This window comes from Oncorhynchus mykiss, chromosome 1, assembly GCF_013265735.2.
Source record: "Oncorhynchus mykiss isolate Arlee chromosome 1, USDA_OmykA_1.1, whole genome shotgun sequence".
Lineage (NCBI taxonomy): Eukaryota > Metazoa > Chordata > Actinopteri > Salmoniformes > Salmonidae > Oncorhynchus > Oncorhynchus mykiss.
Window position 1 is genome coordinate 14,367,258 of NC_048565.1, and position 23,718 is coordinate 14,390,975.

At 44.0% G+C, this 23,718-nt stretch overlaps 1 protein-coding gene across 2 annotated transcripts in view; it reads left to right on the top strand.

The window, feature by feature from the left end:
* The window catches only part of LOC110486505 (rab GTPase-activating protein 1-like), a 145,304-nt gene that overhangs the window by 16,713 nt on the left and 104,873 nt on the right, over positions 1-23,718 (top strand). For both annotated transcript variants that reach the window (XM_036947517.1, XM_036947567.1), the window contains exons 4-11: positions 865-1,075; positions 2,073-2,247; positions 3,302-3,462; positions 3,621-3,731; positions 7,867-7,933; positions 8,190-8,292; positions 12,237-12,403; positions 17,467-17,575. In XM_036947517.1, the coding sequence (XP_036803412.1) occupies positions 865-1,075; positions 2,073-2,247; positions 3,302-3,462; positions 3,621-3,731; positions 7,867-7,933; positions 8,190-8,292; positions 12,237-12,403; positions 17,467-17,575 (1,104 nt within the window). The remainder of the gene's footprint in view (positions 1-864; positions 1,076-2,072; positions 2,248-3,301; positions 3,463-3,620; positions 3,732-7,866; positions 7,934-8,189; positions 8,293-12,236; positions 12,404-17,466; positions 17,576-23,718) is intronic.

Genomic DNA, 23,718 nt, shown 5'->3' on the forward strand with positions numbered 1-23,718 from the left:
TATAGCATGTATACACGATTGAAGAATAGTTTCACATGCTTTATGTGCAGTAGATTAAATCAATAGATAAACAATGTAAACATATCATTGTTACTAAGTAGTTGTATCAGAGTGTACTGTACTGATCATGTAGACAAGGAACAGTCAAAGTATGCTGACTGGTACTGTATTGTACATGGCTGTCTGACCCAAACAGGGCATAAAGTTCCATTTTTGGGCCACCAGCTGCTGTGGCAGGTAGATTTAAAAAAATAAAACATCTACCAGCCACTCTGATGTTTTACCAAGGCAAAATCTTTTTTTGCCTCTAAGATTAAACCAAGGAAACACAAAAGAAGGGGTGAGCATGCTTTGTAATGACCTATACAGTTACCCTGACTTCAATGACTTTCATTGATACATTTGACAACAAATGATATTCTTCAGTCCAACCTGGTTCTAAGTAGTGTGTATGTGTGACACAAACAGTTTTGGCCATTACTGTGCTGTCCTTAGTTTCACTTCCTGTTGCTGAGTGTGCAATTACAGGTTAGACATGACCCTGGCTTCCTCTCTCCACAAGTAGCTTCCCCAGTTGCTGGGGACTAATATAGGCAGGCTAGTACATGCTAACACTAGCATTGTGGGTTGTCTTCTTTACTACATTAGCATCAAACTTAGCCTCAAGTTACTGTTATAATCGTCAAAGGCCAAATCATATTAGCTTCAAATAACTGTTTGTGGTTTTGTAAATATTATCCCATTTTCAGTTCAGGGACCATTTTACTGAGGACGATGATTAGACAACCCATTTATTCCACAGAGCTGCCCTAACATTCTAAACAATAAGTGACCTTTGACCAATTGTCTGTCTGTCCCTATCAGAGGTGTCAGTGTGTCCTGCAGCAGGCAGCCCACCAGTCCAGGAGGAGGACAGTGTTCAGTTCAGTAAGCTGTCCTACCTGGGCTGTACGTGGGTGAAGGCCCCACGCAGTGAGCCCGAGGCCCAGAGAGCCATGACCACACTGCGGGCAGAGAGTGCCATCCCCATCCCCGTCACGCTCCATGTGCCCAATGTACCTGGGGGCTGCGTCAGGTCAGTCCCCATACCCATCACCCTCATGTGCCTAATGTACCCGGGGGCTGCGTCAGGTCAGTCCCCATACCCATCACCCTCATGTGCCTAATGTACCCGGGGGCTGCGTCAGGTCAGTCCCCATACCCATCACCCTCATGTGCCTAATGTACCCGGGGGCTGCGTCAGGTCAGTCCCCATACCCATCACCCTCATGTGCCTAATGTACCCGGGGGGCTGTGTCAGGTCAGTCCCCATACCCGTCACCCTCATGTGCCTAATGTCCCCGGGGGCTGCGTCAATAGAGACTATAGTATGTGTGTGAGTATGTGGTCACTATGAGTAGAGCGTGGCATCTCTGTCTGTGCCCCACGTGTGTCAGGTCAGTCATCCACACCAATATACTGCACCATCGATGTGTGCATTTCATGTCTGGGGAATTTCTACTGTATTTACATAGACCTAAACTAAAGCCTTCAATAATTGCAACATGTACTTGCTTCTGTATGTATGACTATGCAACAAGTAGGCTAAACTCTTACACATCTGAAATGGGTTTAATTTTTATTGCATCGAAACAAAGGTTGAACGATTGAATACACCCTTTATTGTCAGTGTCATTTGTAAGCACCTACACTCTGGTTTGAGCAGTTTGACAAATATATAGAAACAAAGCCATAACAATCCTCTAGCCAACCATGGGAATTAGGGAATGAGAAAGATACCCGCACAAAATAAGAAAATAAACTTTAATGTGTAAAATCATAGATATTTCTCTGCACCTAACCAGAAAGAAGGAAATTATATAAAGAACCAAGGTGTCTTGAAAGACCTTTGTGGGAAATAATATGACACATTACAGTAGAGGAAATTAACGGAGCATGCTGTGGTACTCAATGGAAAAATATGACAATAAAACATTAATTAAAGTTTGTAAGGTGAGTGGGCCTACTTAAGGAACCCCTATCCCCTTCAATAATAGTTGCAATTGCTTATATTTTGATCTCTCCTTCCTCAGGATTGTGGACCAGGCATCAGGCACGGAGATCGCCTCCTTCCCCATTTACAAGGTGCTGTTCTGCGCCCGGGGTCGGGAGGGCTCCATCGAGAGTGACTGCTTCTCCTTCACTGAGAGCTACCGCAGCTCAGAGGACTTCCAGGTCCACGTCTTCTCTTGCCATATCAAGGAAGCTGTGAGTCACTGTTCTATTGTACTGTCTTCTATTGTACTGGGTTCTGTTCTTTTTAGGGAATGCATATTTAGGTCCAATTTGCTGCCGACTATCCAACCATTAACCGTTTTTTTCCAAACAGTCAAATGTTGTGACCAAATGAAAATACTATGCATGCATATAACGAACGGACATTTTTCATTAAGAGCTGACTGAAAACATGTAGCAATGGCAAGCTTATCGTCTTAGTCAAAAGGCTATAGCCTATTAAAGAAACATGCAACTGCTGTAATAAAGCAGCTAATTAAACCTCATTTTCTAACATTTGTCAAAATGTAATTGGCGGGAAAAGATTGTTCTTAACAGCACACCTAATAATGTTGCACAATGACTGGGCTTATAAAAGCAACTATTTCACTCCAGCACCAGCTTTTTGAGGAGCTGCTCTCACACTGACAGGTGCTAGGCTTTTCCACTCCTCAAACTAGGCTCTGTATGCTGTCTGCATGTGATAAATAAGATGCAGGACAACTGGCGAAAATACACACTTGACAATTTAGTTTCACTTAATGATGGAAATTAATGATGGAAAAACCTATAGACTCATAAGCTTGTTTGGTCAAATGTATTTTTGGCGTTTAACCGATTAAAAAAAATATATATATATTTTCTATTCTACTGTTATTGGTACCTGTGTGCAATGAAGAGTAAGTGTATATAGACTCCATGTGCACTTGCCTTCTATACTGGAAGAAACCAGGAGAGGGCGCCCTAACAAGCTAAAATACACATCTCTGAATCAGAGAGGTGGGGGGGGGCTGCCTTAATCAACATCCACGTCTTCGGGGTAACAGTGGGTTAACTGCCTTGCTCAGGGACAGAATGACAGATTTTTTTTTACTTTGTCAGTTCGGAGATTCGACCCAGCAACCTTTCGGGTTACTGGCCCAACGCTACCTGCCACCCTGTAAAGTAGTATTACATTTAATTAAATTCAAACTTTGTCCCCACAGCAAAATCCATTCATCAAACTATTATATTTTCTCTCTCTTCCTTCTTCCTCATTCCACTCTAGGTGAGTCGGATCCTGTACAGTTTTTCCACGGCGTTCCGGCGCTCATCCAAGCCAAACCCTGACGAGAGGGACTCGGCCCTGCCCCTCTCCCCCGACAGTGACCTCTTCACTTTCACCGTCTCACTGGAGGTCAAAGAGGATGACAGCAAGGGCAATTACAGGTCAGCATGTAGCCACTGCGAGTGCACACACACACACACACACACGCATGCTATGGGGTTAAATCAGTCCCATACATACACACAGTTTAACAGACCTTTAAGCCAACAACTGTCTCTCCATCTGGCTGTCTTCCTCTCCCCCATCCGCCTCTCATCAGCCCGGTTCCCAAGGACCGAGAGAAGTTCTTCTTCAAGCTGCGGCAGGGCTTTCAGAAGAAGGTGGTGGTTATGGTCCAGCAGATGAGCAACAAAGAGCTGGGCATTGAGAGGTGAGGGTCTGATGCATACTTCCTTCTTCTGTAAGGGCTTGTGAGCTGCATACACTGGTCAGAACCACTGTCCAATACTGTTTATACTGTAGTATGGTGGTGTTAAAGGCACAAGAATAGACAAGCAACCCATCTGGGTCATTCAGGTGAATACAAGAGGGATAGCTTGACATAACAAAATACAGTAGACTCTAAATATTTTTTCATCCAGAGCCCTTCTCGTGCAGTGGTCGCCAGCATGTCTATCGTGATCGACTGGTCGATATTCAAGGCATTCCTAGTCGATGTAAAGGCTTATGCTCCTAAAAAAATTGCAATACATTCTTTTTATTTCTCGCTGTTGGCAGTAGGTGCATTTGATCCAGGAGCCTCGCGCACCGGCTAAGCAAAATGTTCCCATTTTGAACTTTTTCATTTGTCTGAAAAAACGTATGTGGCTAAATCGAGTTTGCCTACTGCGCTGGCCAATTGGCTAGCTCAAATCACTGTGCCTACAGCGTTTCCACGACCCCCGGACACAGCAAAGTTTGAATCCTGGAACATATTCCAGTCTGTGCTAGCGAAACAACAGTCCTGTAGCGCGTCACTGATTGAGCGCGTCACTGGTACTGAGTTTTTGTTTGTAAACAGGAATCTGGAGGATCAAGTTATGGTCAGATTTGCCAAAAGGAGGGCGAGGGAGAACTTTGTAAGCTTTTCTGTGTGTGGAGTACAGGTGATTTAGAGTTTTGTTTCCTTTAGTTGGGCAGGTGACATGCTGGTAGAAATGAGGTAAGATGGAGTTCAGTTTCCCTGCATTAAAGTCCCTGGCCACTAGGAGCGCTGCCTCTGGATGAGCTTTTTCTTGTTTGCTTATGGCTTTATACAGTTGGTTGAGTCTTAGTTCCAGGATCGGTTTGTGGTGGAATATAGATAGTTACAAAAAATATAGATGACAACTCTCTTGGTAAATAGTATGGCCGGCAGCTTATCATGAGGTATTCTAACTCAGGTGAGCAGAACCTAGAGATTTACTTAATATTAGAGATTGTGCACCAGCTGTTGAGACACACACCTCCCCCCTTGAGTTTACCGTTCTGTCCTGCCAATGCATAGGGATTTTTTTAAAATATTGTACATGTCCATGTACTCAAATAAATACGATGTCCCGTTGATGGGATAGTCTCGAACGGAACTGGTCCAGTTTGTTCTCCAGTGATTGTACGTTTGCCAATAGAACGGAGGGTGGAGGTGGATTATTTATTTGCTGACGTAGTTTTGTCAGGGTGCCCCGGACATTGATTGATGCCTGTGTAATTTCAATAGCAGGTGATTTGAGATTTTATTTGTTGGCTGAGCAAGTAGCCTGTACAGGGTTCATACAGACATTGGCAAGGACTTTTTCAAGCACTTAATTGTGATTATCAAGGACCTATATTTTACATTTCATTGTTGCAATGGCCTATAGAAAAAAATAACTCCCCCAAAATGTATGCAAAAATGTATGCATTACAACTTTAAGAATAATACATGTTTTAATAGACCACCCATGCATTGAGATTCACGTTATTTTACTTTCTAAAATATGTCCAAATAATGTGGGAATTTCCTGACTAAATAGACAGCATGCTCCCGACACAAACACACTACTGATGTCTGGGCATGTGGGAGCTAGTCAGTCTGGCCATTTGTGATGTTAAGGAGTTATTGAGGGGTTACTGTATCATGTTTTAAAACGGTTTCCCTTTGTAATGGAACGCTTTGTATGGAAAACCAAGTTGAAGCCTCCATGTTGTCTTGCTCATAATTAACCACACATGGTTTTACTGCAACAATCACAACAGATTAATTAGCACAACACCCTTCAATTGAAATGGTGGGAAACAAACGCCTACATCTGTCATTAAAAATGTATCAGGAATGAGATCATGGAATAATTATATTGGAGCAGTAGAAATGTGGACACTAAGGAACTTGAAACTCTCGACCCGCTCCGCTACAGCCCCATCGATGTTAATGGGGGCCTGTTCGGCCGCCTTTTCCTGTAGTCCATGATCAGCTCCTTTGTCTTGCTCACATTGAGGGAGAGGTTGTTGTCCTGGCACCACACTGCCACTTCTCTGACCTCCTCCCTATAGGCTGTCTCATCGTTGTCGGTGATCAGGCCTACCACTGTTGTCATCAGCCACCTTAATGATGGTGTTGGCGTCGTGTTTGGCCACGCAGTCGTGGGTGAACATGGAATACAGGAGGGGACTAAGTACACACCCCTGAGGGGCCCCAGTGTTAAGGATCAGCGTGGCAGATGTGTTGTTGCCTACCCTTACCACCTGGGGGCGGCCCGTCAGGAAGTCCAGGATCCAGTTGCAGAGGGAGGTGTTTAGTCCCAGTGTCCTTAGCTTAGTGATGAGTGGGCTTCGTGGGCACTATGGTGTTGAACGCTGAGCTGTAGTCGATGAATAGCATTCTCACATAGGTGTTCCTTTTGTCCAGGTGAAAAAGGGTAGTGTGGAGTGCAATTGAGATTGCGTAATCTGTGGATCTGTTGGGGCGATATGCAAATTGGAGTGGGTCTAGGGTAACTGGATGGATGTTGTTGATGTGAACCATGATCAGCCTTTCAAAGCGCTCCATGGCTACCGACCTGAGTGCCGCTGAGCGATAATCATTTAGGCAGGTTACCTTCGCTTCCTTGGGCACAGGGACTATGGTGGTCTGCTTGAAACATGTAGATATTACAGACTCGGTCAGGGAGAGGTTGAAAATGTCAGTGAAGACACTTGACAGTTGGTCCGTGCATGCTTTGAGTACCCGTCCTGGCAATCCGTCTGGCCCAGAGGCTTTGTGAATGTTGACCTGTTTTATGGTTTTGTTCACATCGGCTACCGAGAGAGTTATCACACTGTCACCCAGAACAGCTGGTGCTCTCGTGCATGCTTCAGTGTTGCTTGCCTCGAAGCGAGCATATTATGTGACTTGTTAAGCAAATTTTCACTCCTGAACTTATTTTTACTTTCCATAACAAAGGGCTTGAATACCTATTGACTCAAGACATTTCAGCTTTTCATTTTTATTAATTAGCAGACGTTTAGAAAAGCATAGTTCCACTTTGACATTATGGGTTATTGTGTGTAGGCCAGTGACACAAACATCTAAATGTAATCCATTTTACATTCAGGCTGTAACACAACAAAATGTGGAAAAAGTGAAGGGGTGTGATTACTTTCCAAAGGCACTATATAAAACTTTGGAAGACGTTTCAGGCTGAAGTCTGTTACTGGCTGGTGACCGGCACTTACAGAAAACACTTCAGCGGTTTAACTAGTAGAATTAGGTCAGGTTTCTCACATTGCCTTCCTGTCTGTCTGTATTTTTATTGTGTTCTGTGAAACCTGACACACCTTGCATCCTATTTTTAGTCCTTTTTTCCCCCTTACATTATTTTTAGGTTAATCTTCTTTTAGCTGTGAATGTGTATCATGCTGCCTACCTGTTATGGCCATGTAGATTACCTAAACAATTGTTTTATTTTGTGTGTCACAATGATGGAATAGCAGTTGTTTCATGCTGATTGTAATTGTTAACCAGCTTGAAGGAGTCATGCCTGCTTATTACAACAGTAAGCGTATGTTAAGTTCATGACAGTTTTTTATATATCAACCTTATGAAGGAAGGGTGAAGTCCAGGCTCTTCAGATGAGTATCTTTATTCTATGGCATTATAGTAGATGCTTTATATCTTATGAAGTTGTAATTCTCACAGCAACCACTTGATGTCACATCTATCATAAGAAACAGGTCAATAGTGGCCTCTGTTTGAACGTGATATTGCCACTGCTTTGCTGTGGTTAAATTTGGATTCCTTGAATTTCTAAATATAATAGACCCATGCAAATTCACCCAAACGTAGCAGCCTTTAACGGGAGTCTACAGGATTCAAAACTGGGTCGCTGTGCAACCAAATATACCTGTAGCTTTGCTAATGCCGTAGTACCTGTTGGAGAAAGGTTATATTTCTTCAATTCTACAGCTAGGGATTCTCAACAAAGACCATCATATAATGAAACCACATGCTATTCAAACCTTTGGTTATATGAAATGATAAGTTGCAAATCCCTCTTGTTTTATTGCTCACAACCTGTGTTCTTTTCCCTCAGGTGTTTTGGGATGTTGCTGAGCCCAGGCCAGAAGGTTCGGAACAGTGACATGCACCTTCTAGACATGGTGAGCAGAAGACTGAGCAGCTCTCAGGGGGCTTTCATTCAGTCACATGATGACCACGTTACAAACTGCACGCCGTCTACTGAACTAAACTATCACTGAGACGTGTCATTATTTTTTATTTTTATTAGTTGACCTGAGCGTTGGACAGGCTAAACAGAGTTGAATTTAATAAGTTCTTTGGGGTTTGATTGGAATGGCTTTGCTCTTTGATTGTATATTGTTTCTCACTATTCTCTGTGACTGTGCCCTTGTGAAGGAGTCCATGGGGAAGAGCTCGGATGGAAAGTCCTATGTGATCACGGGAACCTGGAACCCCAACATGGCTGCCTTCCAGGTGCTGAATGAAGACACACCTAAAGGTGAGGCCAAACCCCCAATCCCTCAGCCCTTTCACCAGCCTAGCATACTACAGCATGTCATTGTTAACCAGCCTAGCATACTACAGCATGTCATTGTTAACCAGCCTAGCATACTGCAGCATGTCATTGTTAACCAGCCTAACACTAGCATACTGCAGCATGTCATTGTTAACCAGCCTAACACTAGCATACTGCAGCATGTCATTGTTAACCAGCCTAACACTAGCATACTGCAGCATGTCATTGTTAACCAGCCTAACACTAGCATACTGCAGCATGTCATTGTTAACCAGCCTAACACTAGCATACTGCAGCATGTCATTGTTAACCAGCCCAACACTAGCATACTGCAGCATGTCATTGTTAACCAGCCCAACACTAGCATACTGCAGCATGTCATTGTTAACCAGCCCAACACTAGCATACTGCAGCATGTCATTGTTAACCAGCCCAACACTAGCATACTGCAGCATGTCATTGTTAACCAGCCTAGCATACTGCAGCATGTCATTGTTAACCAGCCCAACACTAGCATACTGCAGCATGTCATTGTTAACCAGCCCAACACTAGCATACTGCAGCATGTCATTGTTAACCAGCCCAACACTAGCATACTGCAGCATGTCATTGTTAACCAGCCTAACACTAGCATACTGCAGCATGTCATTGTTAACCAGCCTAACACTAGCATACTGCAGCATGTCACTGTTAACCAGCCTAGCATGTAATTGTCAAAGTGTTGCTTGTCATACAGAATACTGCTGTCACATTCATAGCTGGCCAGGCAGAGCCTTCAATTTTTGTCTCTTTCATCAATTCCAATGGATGTCTTTGCCCAGAATACGTAGGCAGAATAATACAACAAAAATGAAAGATCAAATTTGTATTATAGTATCTGTCTTACCTTTTTCATGTGAGGATGGATGGAAAAAGCTTCAGTTATGATAATGACAAGGGGAAGGTACTTATTTGCTTTTTGAGACCAGAATATTCTTTCTCTGCATTACAAAGCTTATTTTAATAGCAATATTGTTGTTGTGTTCTGGGATGTGTTTAGAGCGCTAGCAGCGTTCAGCCTCAGTGGTTATCAGAGACAGAGGAAAGGGGATGTGGTAGACTTTAATGTTTTTGAGTTTTTCATTTCTGGCTAATTATAGCTAATGGTCCTGTCCAGGTTGTTCCGGACTCAACCTATATAGCTAGCATCCAACCAACAGGTCATATTATAACAGAAATCTATTAAATTAAATGTTCAATGTTTTTTAGATCATTATCAAGTTAAATGATGTAGTTGGCTAAAATTGTGGTGACATGTTCGTAGTTTGCACAGTCACAAAATAGTCAATGCGTCTAACATTTGATACCACCTTTTCCTTTAGATGGCTTGCAAAGTGTCATATTTCTCCTTCTTGACATAGGCAGCCCAATAGACAGGTGATTTTGACACCTTTTCATATATCGGGGCACAGTAAGACACTACCGCGCAGTGCAAGGGCAAGACATCACCTCATTGAACTCATCACAGTGCCTTCAGAAAGTATTCATACCCCTTGTTCAAAAATGGTATTGTTAGAATGTGGTCTACAATGATAAAGTGAAAACATGTTTTTAGACTTTTTTGCTAATTTATTGAAAATGTAAATACATAAATATCTAATTTACATAAGTATTCACACTGCCCAGTCAGTACTTTGTAGAAGCACCTTTCGGCAGGGATTACAGCTGTGGGTCTTCCTGGGTATGTCTGTATCAGCTTTGTACATCTGGATTTGGGGATTTTCTCCCGTTCTTCCTTGCAGATTTTCTAAAGCTCTGTTAAGTTAGATTGTGAGTGGCGGTGAACATCAATCTTGAAGTCTTTCCACACATTTTCAATGAGATTCAAGCCTGGGCTTTGGCTGGTCCACTCAAGGACTTTCACATTCTTGTTCTTTAGCCATTCCAGTGTTGAAGCTGTATGCTTCAGATCATTGTCTTGTTGGAAAGTAAATATTCGCACCAGTCTAAAGTTGTTTGCACTCTGGAGCAGGTTCTCAGTTGACCAAACCGGTTGCTCAGTTTGGTCTGACTGCCTACTCTAGGCAGAGTCCAGGTAGTTCTGTATGTTTTCCATTTCCCAATGATGGAGACCACTGTGCTCTTAAACTTTCAGACCCCAGGAATAGTAGCTGCTGCCTAGGCATGGGGATCCATAATAAAATACAAACACTCTAGGAATTGTTTTCTACCCTTCCCCAGATATACCTCATCACAATTCTATATCAGAGATCTACAGACAGTTCCTTGGACTTCATGGTATAGGTTCTGCTCTGACATGCACTGTCAACTGTGGAACCTTATATAGACAGGTGTTTTTCTTTCTAAATCATGTCCAAACAGTTGATGGACTCCAATCAAGTTTTCGTGACAGCTCAAGGATGATCAAAGGAAATTGGATGAGCCTGAGCTCAATTTGGAGTGTCATAGTATTTGTGTGTGTGTGAGAGAAAAAAAATATATTTAATCCATCCAATTCAGGCTGTAACAGCACAATGTGAAATAAGTCAAGGGGTATGAATAGTTTCTGACTGTATATCAAACAAATTAGAGTTGCTTACTCGGAAGTCAGGAGAGTTTGACTTGAACCTAAATGGCAGCTTGTCAAAGCAACCCGTCTCAGGGAAGTTGGGTAGTCTAAAATACAAAGCCACACTTCTTCCTCAAAGAAAACAGACCATTTATAATAATGTTTCCACACGGGGAGAAGCTGCTGATGAAACTGGCAGAACATGCATGTAAACATTGGATATTGTGTTACATCAGCATTGGTCGGTGATGGAGAAGAGCAGCTCACCTATAAATAATATATATTTTTTACTGTAGCTAATAGTTTTTTTTATTTTTTATTTGAAGCTGTAGGCGCTGGCACACTGCCCACAAAACATGAACATAATTTTTTGATTTGTACAAAATAGCCCGTAGACACAAGGCTTTGACTCTACACTATCTAGCGAAGAACCATCCCTTTAAACCACGCAGCTTACTTCATGTCAAAACTGGGAGAGACTAGACTTCTAAAAACAACAGCCCTAGCGATTTTAGCTAAACAAATCTTTCTTCTTTGTCTTCGATTCGGCCAACAGGGAAAGTAGTCTTATGGTATCTGAAGCTTGAAGGGATGCCTTTTCCGAAAACATCTTTCTAAACCAATATTTTATCCTTGACTTTATCCTAATTGGAATACATTTGTAGGCCATTCTTTACAAGGCAGTGTTGTGGATGTTTCTTTTGGTTCATTACAATAATAAAACCTTCTCACTGTGAGGTTTTCCCCCATCTTTTACACCTCAGCGATTGCTATCTGTTCTTGTTTACTTTTCTTGCAATTGTTTTTCCCACCCCCAAAGTATGTTGGAAAATCTGTTACCCCAGACGTCACTTTTTGCTATAGGACAGATTAGATTTACGCAGTTTTTCATCACAATATATCATTTGGAATGCAGTTTCCTTAGATTCTAAATAATTCATAGATATTCAAAGAGTTTGTTGTTCTTGGTTGTAGTAATATGATTTCAATTCTGCATTTATCAATAGTCTATCTTCCTATGGGAATGGTGAGCGAGGTAGGTGAGGTGAGCGAGGTAGGTGAGGTGCTGTCCGTAGTATAGTTAGTGGCTGCTGTGGGATCCAAGATTTATCTTCATGGTGGTGTACCTAATTTTAAAACAACAGGTGCTAAATGTTTTCTTCCCTCTAAACACACAATTAAAGCAAGTTAATACCCTTTTCACTTCATCCACTTCATTGTCAACCTGCAATGCCCACTTTGACTAGGGCAGGTAGCCTACATGGTACTTGTTTAAATTCTAGAGCCACTGTTGGCACTACAGAGCTCTGATTTAACCCCCCCACCACCCCTAGCCCTCCAGTGTGTGACCTTGACCTTTGTGGTGGTCTCTCTCCAGACAAGCAGGTGTACATGACTGTGGCCGTGGACCTGGTGGTGACTGAGGTGTTGGAGCCAGTGCGCTTCCTGCTGGAGACACTGGTGCGCGTCTACCCGGCCAACGAGCGCTTCTGGTACTTCAGCCGCAAGGCCTTCAGCGAGACCTTCTACCTCAAACTCAAACAGGTACCGGGGCACTTAGTAGGCCTTGATAGCACAACCTCATCAGAGTCGTATTCATTACATATCTTTCTCATCAGGATGTTTTTCAGCCAACTTTTTGTCACTTATTCTTTATATCTGAAAGGTATTGGTTCAGCCAGGTCCAGCAGTGGTTCAGCCAGGTCCTGGTTTTTACATGTTTTGTTGTTGACATGATTGGAAAGAGAAGATTAATGCTTCTTCAGCAATAAAAATGTTTAGGATGGGGGCTTTGTTTATATGGCAGTGTTTGTGACACTGAAGTTGGACCGTGATCAGCACAGGGGAATGTAGGCTAAGTGTGTCTCTTGTCTGTTTAATGAACAACATAAGAACTATTGATTTAATTTGCATGGCACAACAATGGGCTACAAAGACCAGTAACATAATAAAACAAAAAATATGCTTTTCTATTCTTTTGAAAATAAATGTTGTTAGCCTTATGTTTCCTAGGACTTGCATAAACCAATTAATTTATACATTTTTAGTGATGTAAAGATTCACCGATAAACATCGGTCCCCGGTTCAAACGTTTAAGATCCGAGTTCATCGGTCCATAGGAACCCAAATCGTTCCAAGTGTAGCGTGAATCTGTCAGACAATCGATCCAAACGTTACGAAAATACCTCTAATCCTTTGACTGCATTTATGCATCATTGATCTTCAAGTCGGATAACAATTGTGTGCACAGTGCGTAGCTGCTCGCGCCACCTTCAGCATTCAATTGCTTGTAAAATGGCTTTTGTAATGTCAAGTCACAGGCTCTATTAGTTGGGTGACTAGCCAGGCAATTTGCTGGGTCATTGTTACCAAATGCACGGTAGAAAATAGTGTTTTACCAGCAGAGTTCTGTAGGCTACCAGAGTGGACCCCACTCGCATCTTTCTGATCGCACATCTAACTGTAGATTGGGGCTTTTTGATTGCCAGGTTCACCATGAATAGTTGTGCTAGTTTTGCTTTAAACAGTCAGTGCATTTGCAAACAGGGTAAAGGTGTAATTTAATAACAAGGACAGCAATCATTTTTTTGCGAGCTGTACTGTCCGGTGCATTGGTTGGCGCGGAGGAAGAGCAGCTCTCTTGTGAAGTTACAAACGCTCAAAGCCATTCACTTTTGAGACTGGGGTGAAATCAAAAGCTGTGTTATATTATTTGGCTATGTCATAGTTCATTTCTAAAGATCCATATTGATGTGTTACTTGCTCAACATTTCTCATCTGCTAAAATGACAAGTTAACAAAAGGCAGAATTGACCCCCCCCCCCCCCACACACACACACTAATTGTGGTAGATGATCAGTTCATGTTCCCCATCACACACACGTTTGTTATACATTTTTTTGGTCCTCACAAGGAGAGTAAAGCAAGTTAAATTCTGACATTTCACTGGGCCCCACAAGGAAAAAGGCTTTTTTAGAATTAGGTTTAGGGTTATGGTTATAATTAGAATTCAAAATACGATTTTGAATGGGAATCCATTTTTTGGTGCCCACAAGGATAGTATTCCCTTCAAAATCGTATTTTCCCTAAACCTAACCCTTAAGTCTTAAAAAGCCTTTTTCCTTGTGGGGCCCAGTGACATGTTGGAATTTAACTTGCTTTACTCTCCTTGTGAGGACTTCTGGTCCCCACAAGGGGAGAGAAATCAAATCATATCACTCACACAGACAGACAGACAGACAGACAGTCAGTCGTTCAGTCAGTCGGTCAGTCGTTCAGTCAGTCAGTCAGTCGTTCAGTCAGTCGTTCAGTCAGTCGTTCAGTCAAGTCAGTCAGTCGTTCAGAGAAGTCAGTCAGTCGTTCAGAGAAGTCAGTCAGTCAGTCGTTCAGAGAAGTCAGTCAGTCAGTCGTTCAGAGCAGTCAGTCAGTCAGTCAGTCGTTCAGAGAAGTCAGTCAGTCAGTCAGTCGTTCAGAGAAGTCAGTCAGTCAGTCGTTCAGAGAAGTCAGTCGTTCAGAGAAGTCAGTCAGTCAGTCGTTCAGAGAAGTCAGTCAGTCAGTCAGTCGTTCAGAGAAGTCAGTCAGTCAGTCAGTCGTTCAGAGAAGTCAGTCAGTCAGTCAGTTCAGAGAAGTCAGTCAGTCAGTTCAGAGAGTCAGTCAGTCAGTTCAGAGAGTCAGTCAGTCAGTTCAGAGAGTCAGTCAGTCAGTTCAGAGAAGTCAGTCAGTTCAGAGTCAGTCAGTCAGTCAGTTCAGAGAAGTCAGTCAGTTCAGAGAGTCAGTCAGTCAGTCAGTTCAGAGAGTCAGTCAGTCAGTCAGTTCAGAGAAGTCAGTCAGTTCAGAGATTCAGTCAGTCAGTCAGTTCAGAGAAGTCAGTCAGTTCAGAGAAGTCAGTCAGTTCAGAGAGTCAGTCAGTTCAGAGAGTCAGTCAGTCAGTCAGTTCAGAGAGTCAGTCAGTCAGTCAGTTCAGACAGTCAGTCAGTCAGTCAGTTCAGAGAAGTCAGTCAATTCAGAGAGTCAGTCAGTCAGTTCAGAGAGTCAGTCAGTCAGTCAGTCAGTCAGTCAGTCAGTTCAGATAAGTCAGTTCAGACAGTCAGTCAGTCAGTTCAGAGAAGTCAGTTCAGACAGTCAGTCAGTCAGTCAGTTCAGATAAGTCAGTTCAGACAGTCAGTCAGTCAGTTCAGAGAAGTCAGTCAGTTCAGAGAAGTCAGTCAGTCAGTTCAGAGAAGTCAGTCAGTCAGTACAGAGAAGTCAGTCAGTCAGTACAGAGAAGTCAGTCAGTCAGTTCAGAGAAGTCAGTCAGTCAGTTCAGAGAAGTCAGTCAGTCAGTTCAGAGAGTCAGTCAGTCAGTTCAGAGAAGTCAGTCAGTTCAGAGAGACAGTCAGTCAGTCAGTTCAGAGAGACAGTCAGTCAGTCAGTTCAGAGAGTCAGTCAGTCAGTTCAGACAGTCAGTCAGTTAGTTCAGAGAAGTCAGTTCAGACAGTTTCAGCTCAGAGGCACAGTTCCTGAGTTCCATTGATGTCAGATTGTAATTTAGAATGGGAAATTAATTTGTTAATGCAAAAAATGTCATTGCATTGAAACAAATCGTTTCAAACAAAAAATATTGTTCCTGTATTGTATCTACAGGAGATGCACATCCCTAATTCTCGCCAACTCATACTTTCCAGAACATATCTGACAACACTTTAAGGAGCCAACTTTTTATTCACCATAACAGGAAAATACAAGGTCATTATTTACGAATGATTTACAAGTAGGCTACGGCAAGCAGCTAACTTACTGTTGTGAATGTGAAGAAATTAAAGCAGTGGAAAGTCTGAATGTAAAAGGAGGAATTTAGAACATGCAGCTGTCAGGTCACCATGACAATGAGCATAACAACAGGGTCAAATTTGAATGTCTTTAGCTCCTTCTCGGCAAACGCAATGGCTATAATAAAAGGCAAATGTCTACATGAAGATGAAATATTGTTCTGTTTTGAAAGAGCACACCTAATGTTTTAACCAACCTTATCTTATTGTTCTAGTAGTCCTCCCTGTTTTGCCCCACTGGCTTCCATTTTCTTTCTAGTGAATACGACAAGGGACAATACAAGAGGGCTGTTGTGTGTTCTGCTTCATGGTCCTACGAATTTCAACTCTAAAAGATGAAAAGCAATACCAGGACTAAAGCTTACCTTGCACGAAGGTGGAGATATCGGTCGTATTGTTTTCTTCTGGTAGTCCTCCATGTTAAGTGAGAAATGGATGACCCTGCACAGACTCAGGAAACAAAGCCACTTATAACTATCAAGATATCCCTCTATTCTCTAATCCGATGCAACCGAGCCTGTTGGGTACACGCGTACAACCACACCCAATGTACTTGACCCATGCCCCTCCTCCGAAATGCATGAGGGCGACAACTCATTCAATTGCCGACCAAGCACACAAGTGCATCCCCATCCAAGCCAGGGTTGGAAACACAAACCCTTTGCCTGTTTGTTTGAAAGGCAGATATCTTCTCCACTCTGCTTCCGGGGAGCAGGTGAGGCAGCAAACGGAGGCTTTGGGTCCATCCCAAATGGCAACCTATTCCCTATGTAGTGCACTGCTTAGGGTGCGTTTGAGACGTAGCCTTTGTATCATTGGGTGCCCTAATACGAGGAAGCCTGTCATTATCTGGCTGTAGTAATTAGGACCCTGGCTGATTGCCTCTCTCTCTAGTTATCTAATCAGCAGGCAGGAAAGAATGCCGGCTGCTGTAGTTGGAAGCTAATTAAAAGAGAGCCTTTGTAGTGTGTGCACAAGATTCTAATCCCAGCCACTAGCCACATATATGATTTCATTTGTTCCGCGGACCTCTCATTAACGGCGGAATAACAGTCACTGTTGTCACACTCTCAACATATTTCACAAGGAAATAAAAAGGGTTTGAGGTGTTGGTGGAGGGTCCTTCACTAGGGTATTATTGCAAACACTGCTTATTGTGACATCCTTATCTATACTGTCTAAACCTTAGTAAATTATAATATTGCCGTAATATGACTGTCGATAGCGATTAGAAAACTATGCATTGCCTATAAATGTCTTGGATGTACAGTATAGTCTTCAATTTGGGTCCTTGCACTTAGTGTTAGTTTAAATCCACTTCTCACCATGAGTGCTGAGCCCATATGACCCCAGTATCAACAACAGTGATACAAAACCATCAATGTGTGCAATGTGACAAAGCCCAACTTAAGAAGTGACCTGCGTAGGTGAGTGAGCACAGTCTCTCTGTGCTCTGATTGCACAGGCTCCCTGTGAACCCTATTGCCAGACAGTCTGGTCAAAAGGCCGCTGGTGGGATCCTTGGCACTCTCCACTGCCGCTCTATTTAATTTCCTCCTGTACGTGTAATTATATTTTCAGCGCGCTCCCCTCGGGCAGTGGCAAAGGTGATGCTAACTTTAGAAGGTGTTTTTTCAGACTGAGGCACTCTGAAACATATTGAGGATGTCTAAAGAGACTTTTCAACAGCTCTGTTACAAAATCATATTTGTTTTGCATGTAGAATTGACTTGTCAGTGCTGTTGCAGTTATCCATAACACTTGATGTGTTAACAGATTAATCCCACACTGTGTGTGTAGGGTGGTGAGAAGGATGGCCAGGCTGATTCCATGTTGGAGGTAGTGAGCCTGCAGAGGGAGATTGAGAGGAACAACTGGGGCCATGTTGAGGAAGAGGAGCCTGAGGAAGGTATGGAGCTCTTTCTGTCTTTCCCTATCTCTCACCCGTCTCTCCCTCCCTGTCTCTTTCCCTCTCTCCCTCTATCCAGCCCCCTTTCTCTCACTCTTTCTATTTCATTCCATCTCTCTCCTGCCTCTTTTGGTCTCCATATAAGTCTCTGTTCCCCCTGAAGACTTAGTAAGGGTGTGTTGTTGCGTTGGGGTGCTAGTGTTGACATGTTGGCTGGCCTTTCCCTAACCTCTCCAAGGTCACCATGAGAACTTACACACCTCTCCAGGCAAAACGACATGGCACATTGAATTCCATCCTCCTCATTGACACAGACAACATTTCATTACCAAATATTTCTTGGTTGAAAAATGCACTCCGTCCCCCCCATAGTTTACATGAAAAACGACCTGCGTCTTGGAGCTTACTTAGATGTACAAGGCGAGAGAGGAAAAGAAAACAGATTGCTTTTACACAAACCGCTTGTTGGAAGAGAGCATTTGTTTTATTGATATATTTCGGGCAATCGTTTCTCCTCGCTGGCGGGAACACCTCATCCAGATGAGATCTGTCCAGATAATTGAACATTATCAACACGTTGGCTCTCGTTGCATTTTCTTGAGGCTCGCCCCCCTCCTCACATGTGGCGGCCATGAGTCAACTATGAAGTTTAATTTAGTTTGGGTGTGTGTGAGCTGTCGTGAGGGTGAGGCGATGGCGCGGGTGTAGTAGTGTTACTAGGTATACTGAAACTCCTGTACTTTTTCAACACTAGAACATAAACAGGTTGGTACTAGATTTTGTTTTTCTTCTGTGAAATGTGTCTCATGGATCAAGTCTGTATCAGCGCAGCTGATGTCCCCCTTATAGCACAAGCGTACTGTGCCTGCCCCTCTTAGCCAGCACTGGGAGTCTGGGCTGCATCATGTTAGCTCCTCATTCATGCTGCATGGACAGGGCCAACCAGGCAGGATATAACCCCATCCACTTTGCCAAAACACAGCCACCAAACCACTAGAAGGATATCAACAGACCACCAACTTACTACCCTGAGACAAGGCTATAGCCCATGAAGATCTCCTCCACGGCACGAGCCCGAGGGGGTGCAAAACCGGACAGGAAGGTCACGGTATGGAAGCACTAACTGAAGAGCACTAGTAAGCCAGTGACTCAGTCCCTGCAATAGGGTCAGAGGCAAAGAATCCCAGTGGAGAGAGGGGAGCCGACCAGCCACAGACAGTAAGGGCGGTTCGTTGCTCCAGTGCCTTGCCGTTCACCTTTGCACCCCTGGGCCAGACTACGCTCAATAATAGGACCTAATGAAGAGATGAGTCTTCAATAAGTACTTAAAGGTCGAGACTGTCTCTCACATGGGTAGGCAGACCATTCCATAAAAATGGAGCTCTATAGTAGAAAGCCCTGCTTCCAGTGGTTTGCTTAGAAATTCTAGGGACAGTAAGGAGGCCTGCATTTTGTGACCGGAGTGTCCAGTAGGTATGTACGGCAGGACCAAATTGGAGAGATGGGTAGGAGCAAGCCCATGTGATGCTTTGTAGGTTAGCAGTAAAACCTTGAAATGAGCCCTTGCCTTAACAAGAAGCCAGTGTAGAGAGGCTAGCACTGGAGTAATATGATCACATTTTTGGGTTCTAGTCAGGATTCTAGCAGCCATATTTAGCACTAACTGAAGTTTATTTAGTGCTTTATCCGGGTAGCTGGAGAGTAGAGCATTGTAGTAGTCTAATCAGAAGGAGGAGAAGGATTTAGCAGGAGGGAGAGATGATAGGATAGAAGGAGAGAGAGTAGTGGGAGAGTGAAGATGAAGGCGCATTACCATCTGGGTAGTGACCGTCTGGGTAAGGGCTGAGTGGTTAGGGCTAGAGGAGAGGGAAACAAAGTAGTGATAAGAGACCTGGAGGGGGGTTGCCTTGAGGTTAGTAGGCAACATCCTCTAGTAAAGATGAGGTCAAGCGTATTGCCTGCCTTGTGAGTTGGAGGGGGTTCTCATGTGTATTCTTGAATCAAATTGGGAAAAAGTGTGACCTGTGTCCAAAACATTGGAGTCTTGTCCAGTCATTCACTGCGATGGCCTTTGCCATGTTTGGTCCAGTCATTCAACGAGTTGGCCTTTGCCACATTTGCGTCGTTATCATTATGCACACTTGCTGGTCCTCATTCAGGCCCAAGGCGGCTAAAGGAGCCAATGATGTTTACAAGCACAGACCTTTCAGTTGAAACGCATCAATAAAGTGTACTTTCTAACGAATGTAGGGCTCAGTTGTTCTCCTAGACCCAAGGTCTTATGTAGTCGCGTAATAATCAACGTGTGAGCTCATTCAATTACTCCATTAATTTTGTTATACTGTGTTGGGATGGTGACTTGGGAAAAATATGTGCGAGATGGAATCTTTTATCTCCTGTCCCGCTTGTTTATCTTCTTGAAGCAGGCTTTGCTGACAGTGTATATAGGAGTCATGTTTTTGTCACATATTAGTTTTACTTTTTTGTTGTTAACAAACTAAAACATACAGTACCATTCAAAAGTTTGGGCACCTAATCATTCCAGGGTTTTTCTTTTTACTATTTTCTACATTGTATAATAATAAGACCAACTATGAAATAAAACAGTGTAGTAACCAAAAAAAGTGTTAATCACATAAAAATATATTTTAGATTCTTCAAAGTAGACACCCTTTGCCTTGATGACAGCTTTGCACACTTAGCATTCTCTCAACCAACTTCATGAGGAATGCTTTTCCAGCTGTCTTGAAGGAGTTCTCACATATACTGAACACTTGTTGGCTGCTTTTCCTTCACTCTGCGGTCCAACTCATCCCAAACCATCTCAATTGGGTTGAGGTCAGGTGATTTGGAGGCCAGGTCATCTGATGCAGTACTCCATCGCTCTCCTTCTTGGTCAAATAGGCCTTACACAGCCTGGAGGTGTGTTTTGGGTCATTGTCCTGTTGAAAAACAAATGATAGTCCCACTAAGTGCAAACCAGATTGGATGGCGTATCGCTGCAGAATGTTGTGGTAGCCATGCATGTTAAGTGTTTCTTGAATTCTAAATAAATCACCAAGTGTCACCAGCTAAACACCCCCACACCATCACACCACCTCCTCCATGCTTCACGGTGGGAACTGTGATTTGGACTCATCAGAGCAAAGGACAGATTTCTACTGGTCTAATGTCCATTGCTCATGTTTCATGGCCCAAACACGTATCTTCTTCTTGTTGGTGTCAGGGCTCCCAAATGCCAAGAGTGTGTAAAGCTGTCATCAGGGCAAAGGGTGGCTACTTTGAAGAATTTCAAAAATCTAAATATATTCTATATAGCACTTCTTTTAATTTCTACATGATTCTAAATGTGTTATTTCATAGTTTTGATGTCTTCACTATTATTCAACAATGTAGAAAATTAAGAAAAACCCTTGAAAGAGTAGGTGTCCAAACTTTTGACTGGTACTGTACATGGACAACAATAGACAGCATTTACATACATGCAACAACAACAAAAAGACGCACATTTTCTCCTCCTGCTCCTGGCTGCATGTGCTGAGCGATTTACTGACATTTCAGGGTTTTTTCACTTATTAAACAACTAATTGACTGACATTGGCTCAATTACTTAAATTACAATTTTTTTTTTTTTTTTTTTTTTTTTTTTTTGTGAGCCCAACCTTTCTATAGTGAAATCATTCAAGAGAAACCATGTCAAGAACTATGCTGTGCTGAAGGGAGTTGTGGTTTTCATTAATCGAATATTCAACCTTGTTCAGCGCAACTACGTGGTAATTAACTACAATCACCCTAATCCATTGCGGCAGTTTTTCCCCCCGGCTCGGACCGAGATGAAGGATGCATTTTTCTGCCTGCTATGTTAGGTTAGATACACACATACCGCATAGAATGGATGACTTCGGAATGTACACAACGTTTGTGAAAGTTTGCCTTACCTTTGAAGACCTAGTAAAATTATTTTGTCAGACAGCTTTGCAGCTAGCCTAGCTAAATAGGATGACTAAATAAAGTACAGTATGGGGATCACAGAGAACGTCTGTCTGCTACTGCCTTCCCCGAGATCAGATTAATGAAAAATAATTGTCATTAAATAGAAACTATGTAATATACACAACTGAAATATTTTATTTCAAAGTAATTTCCTATTGATGTCTAGGATTCCCAATGTGGACCTGACAGATATAATGGGATGTTTTCATGTTTTTGTTAACAATTTTTGGCTTTGGATGAGGTTGGAGGATGAGGCAGGGCTGGAGCTGAGACTGCGATGTCCAGAGGCTTTGGATGGGTTCTGGAGGGCTCAGTGGTTTCACTGGAGAGCAATCCAATCTGGTTAAGTGAGGTTGGCTTTTTGGCACCACCAGCCCTCACTGCTGCTGTGGCATAAGACCACCAGGTTTTCACCTCACCCTTTCCCTGGCTCTCCCTCTCTGGCTTGACTCAATACCACACAGCTTTGGAACACCCTGTCTGCCTCCCACCCACCCTGCCTGTCTGCCTCCCACCCACCCTGCCTGTCTGCCTCCCACCCACCCACCCTGCCTGTCTGCCTCCCACCCACCCTGCCTGTCTGCCTCCCACCCACCCTGCCTGTCTGCCTCCCACCCACCCTGCCCTGTCTGCCTCCCACCCACCCTGCCCTGTCTGCCTCCCACCCACCCACCCTGCCCTGTCTGCCTCCCACCCACCCACCCTGCCCTGTCTGCCTCCCACCCACCCTGCCTGTCTGCCTCCCACCCACCCTGCCCTGTCTGCCTCCCACCCACCCTGCCCTGTCTGCCTCCCACCCACCCTGCCTGTCTGCCTCCCACCCACCCTGCCTGTCTGCCTCCCACCAACCCTGCCCTGTCTGCCTCCCACCAACCCTGCCCTGTCTGCCTCCCACCCACCCTGCCTGTCTGCCTCCCACCAACCCTGCCCTGTCTGCCTCCCACCCACCCTGCCCTGTCTGCCTCCCACCAACCCTGCCCTGTCTGCCTCCCACCAACCCTGCCCTGTCTGCCTCCCACCAACCCTGCCCTGTCTGCCTCCCACCAACCCTGCCCTGTCTGCCTCCCACCAACCCTGCCCTGTCTGCCTCCCACCCACCCTGCCCTGTCTGCCTCCCACCCACCCTGCCCTGTCTGCCTCCCACCCACCCTGCCCTGTCTGCCTCCCACCCACCCTGCCCTGTCTGCCTCCCACCAACCCTGCCCTGTCTGCCTCCCACCAACCCTGCCCTGTCTGCCTCTCACCCACCCTGCCCTGTCTGCCTCCCACCCACCCTGCCCTGTCTGCCTCTCACCAACCCTGCCCTGTCTGCCTCCCACCCACCCTGCCCTGTCTGCCTCCCACCCACCCTGCCCTGTCTGCCTCCCACCCACCCTGCCCTGTCTGCCTCCCACCCACCCTGCCCTGTCTGCCTCCCACCCACCCTGCCCTGTCTGCCTCCCACCAACCCTGCCCTGTCTGCCTCCCACCAACCCTGCCCTGTCTGCCTCCCACCAACCCTGCCCTGTCTGCCTCCCACCCACCCTGCCTGCTTAACACCCTGCCTGCCCCTGGTTTACTTACTGAAAAGGATTTTACTCATGTTCATTCTGTGTTTTCCCATTTTCACCATCCTATTGAAATGTTCTATTTTAAACGAGTAAGGTTTTTAGTTGGGAATATTGGTTCATATGGATGGTTGCAATAGGATGCAAATACATGGGAGGATAAGAAACCCAAGGGTTTTACATGGTGAAAATGGAGAACACCGAATGCATTCTCAGATGTCTTTCGAGGGATTTAAATACTAATCAAAGGAAACAGATAACCTCTTATAGGCTCCTTTCTTATAAGCCTGGGACCTCACAATACGATATCACAATACTTAGGTGCCGATGCGAGATATATTGTGATTCTCACGATTCTATACATGTTGCGATTCTCTACTGTGATTTTATTGCGTTTCAATGCTCCAAACATTGCTCACCGTACAGTGCATTCGGAAAGTTTTCAGACCCCTTGTATTTTTCACATTGTTAGGTTACAGCCTTATTTTAAAATGGATTAAAAATCCTCATCCATCTACACACAATTGCCCGTAATGTTCCATCTTGGTTTCATCAGACCAGATCATCTTGTTTCTAATGGTCTTAGAGTCCTAAAGATGCCTT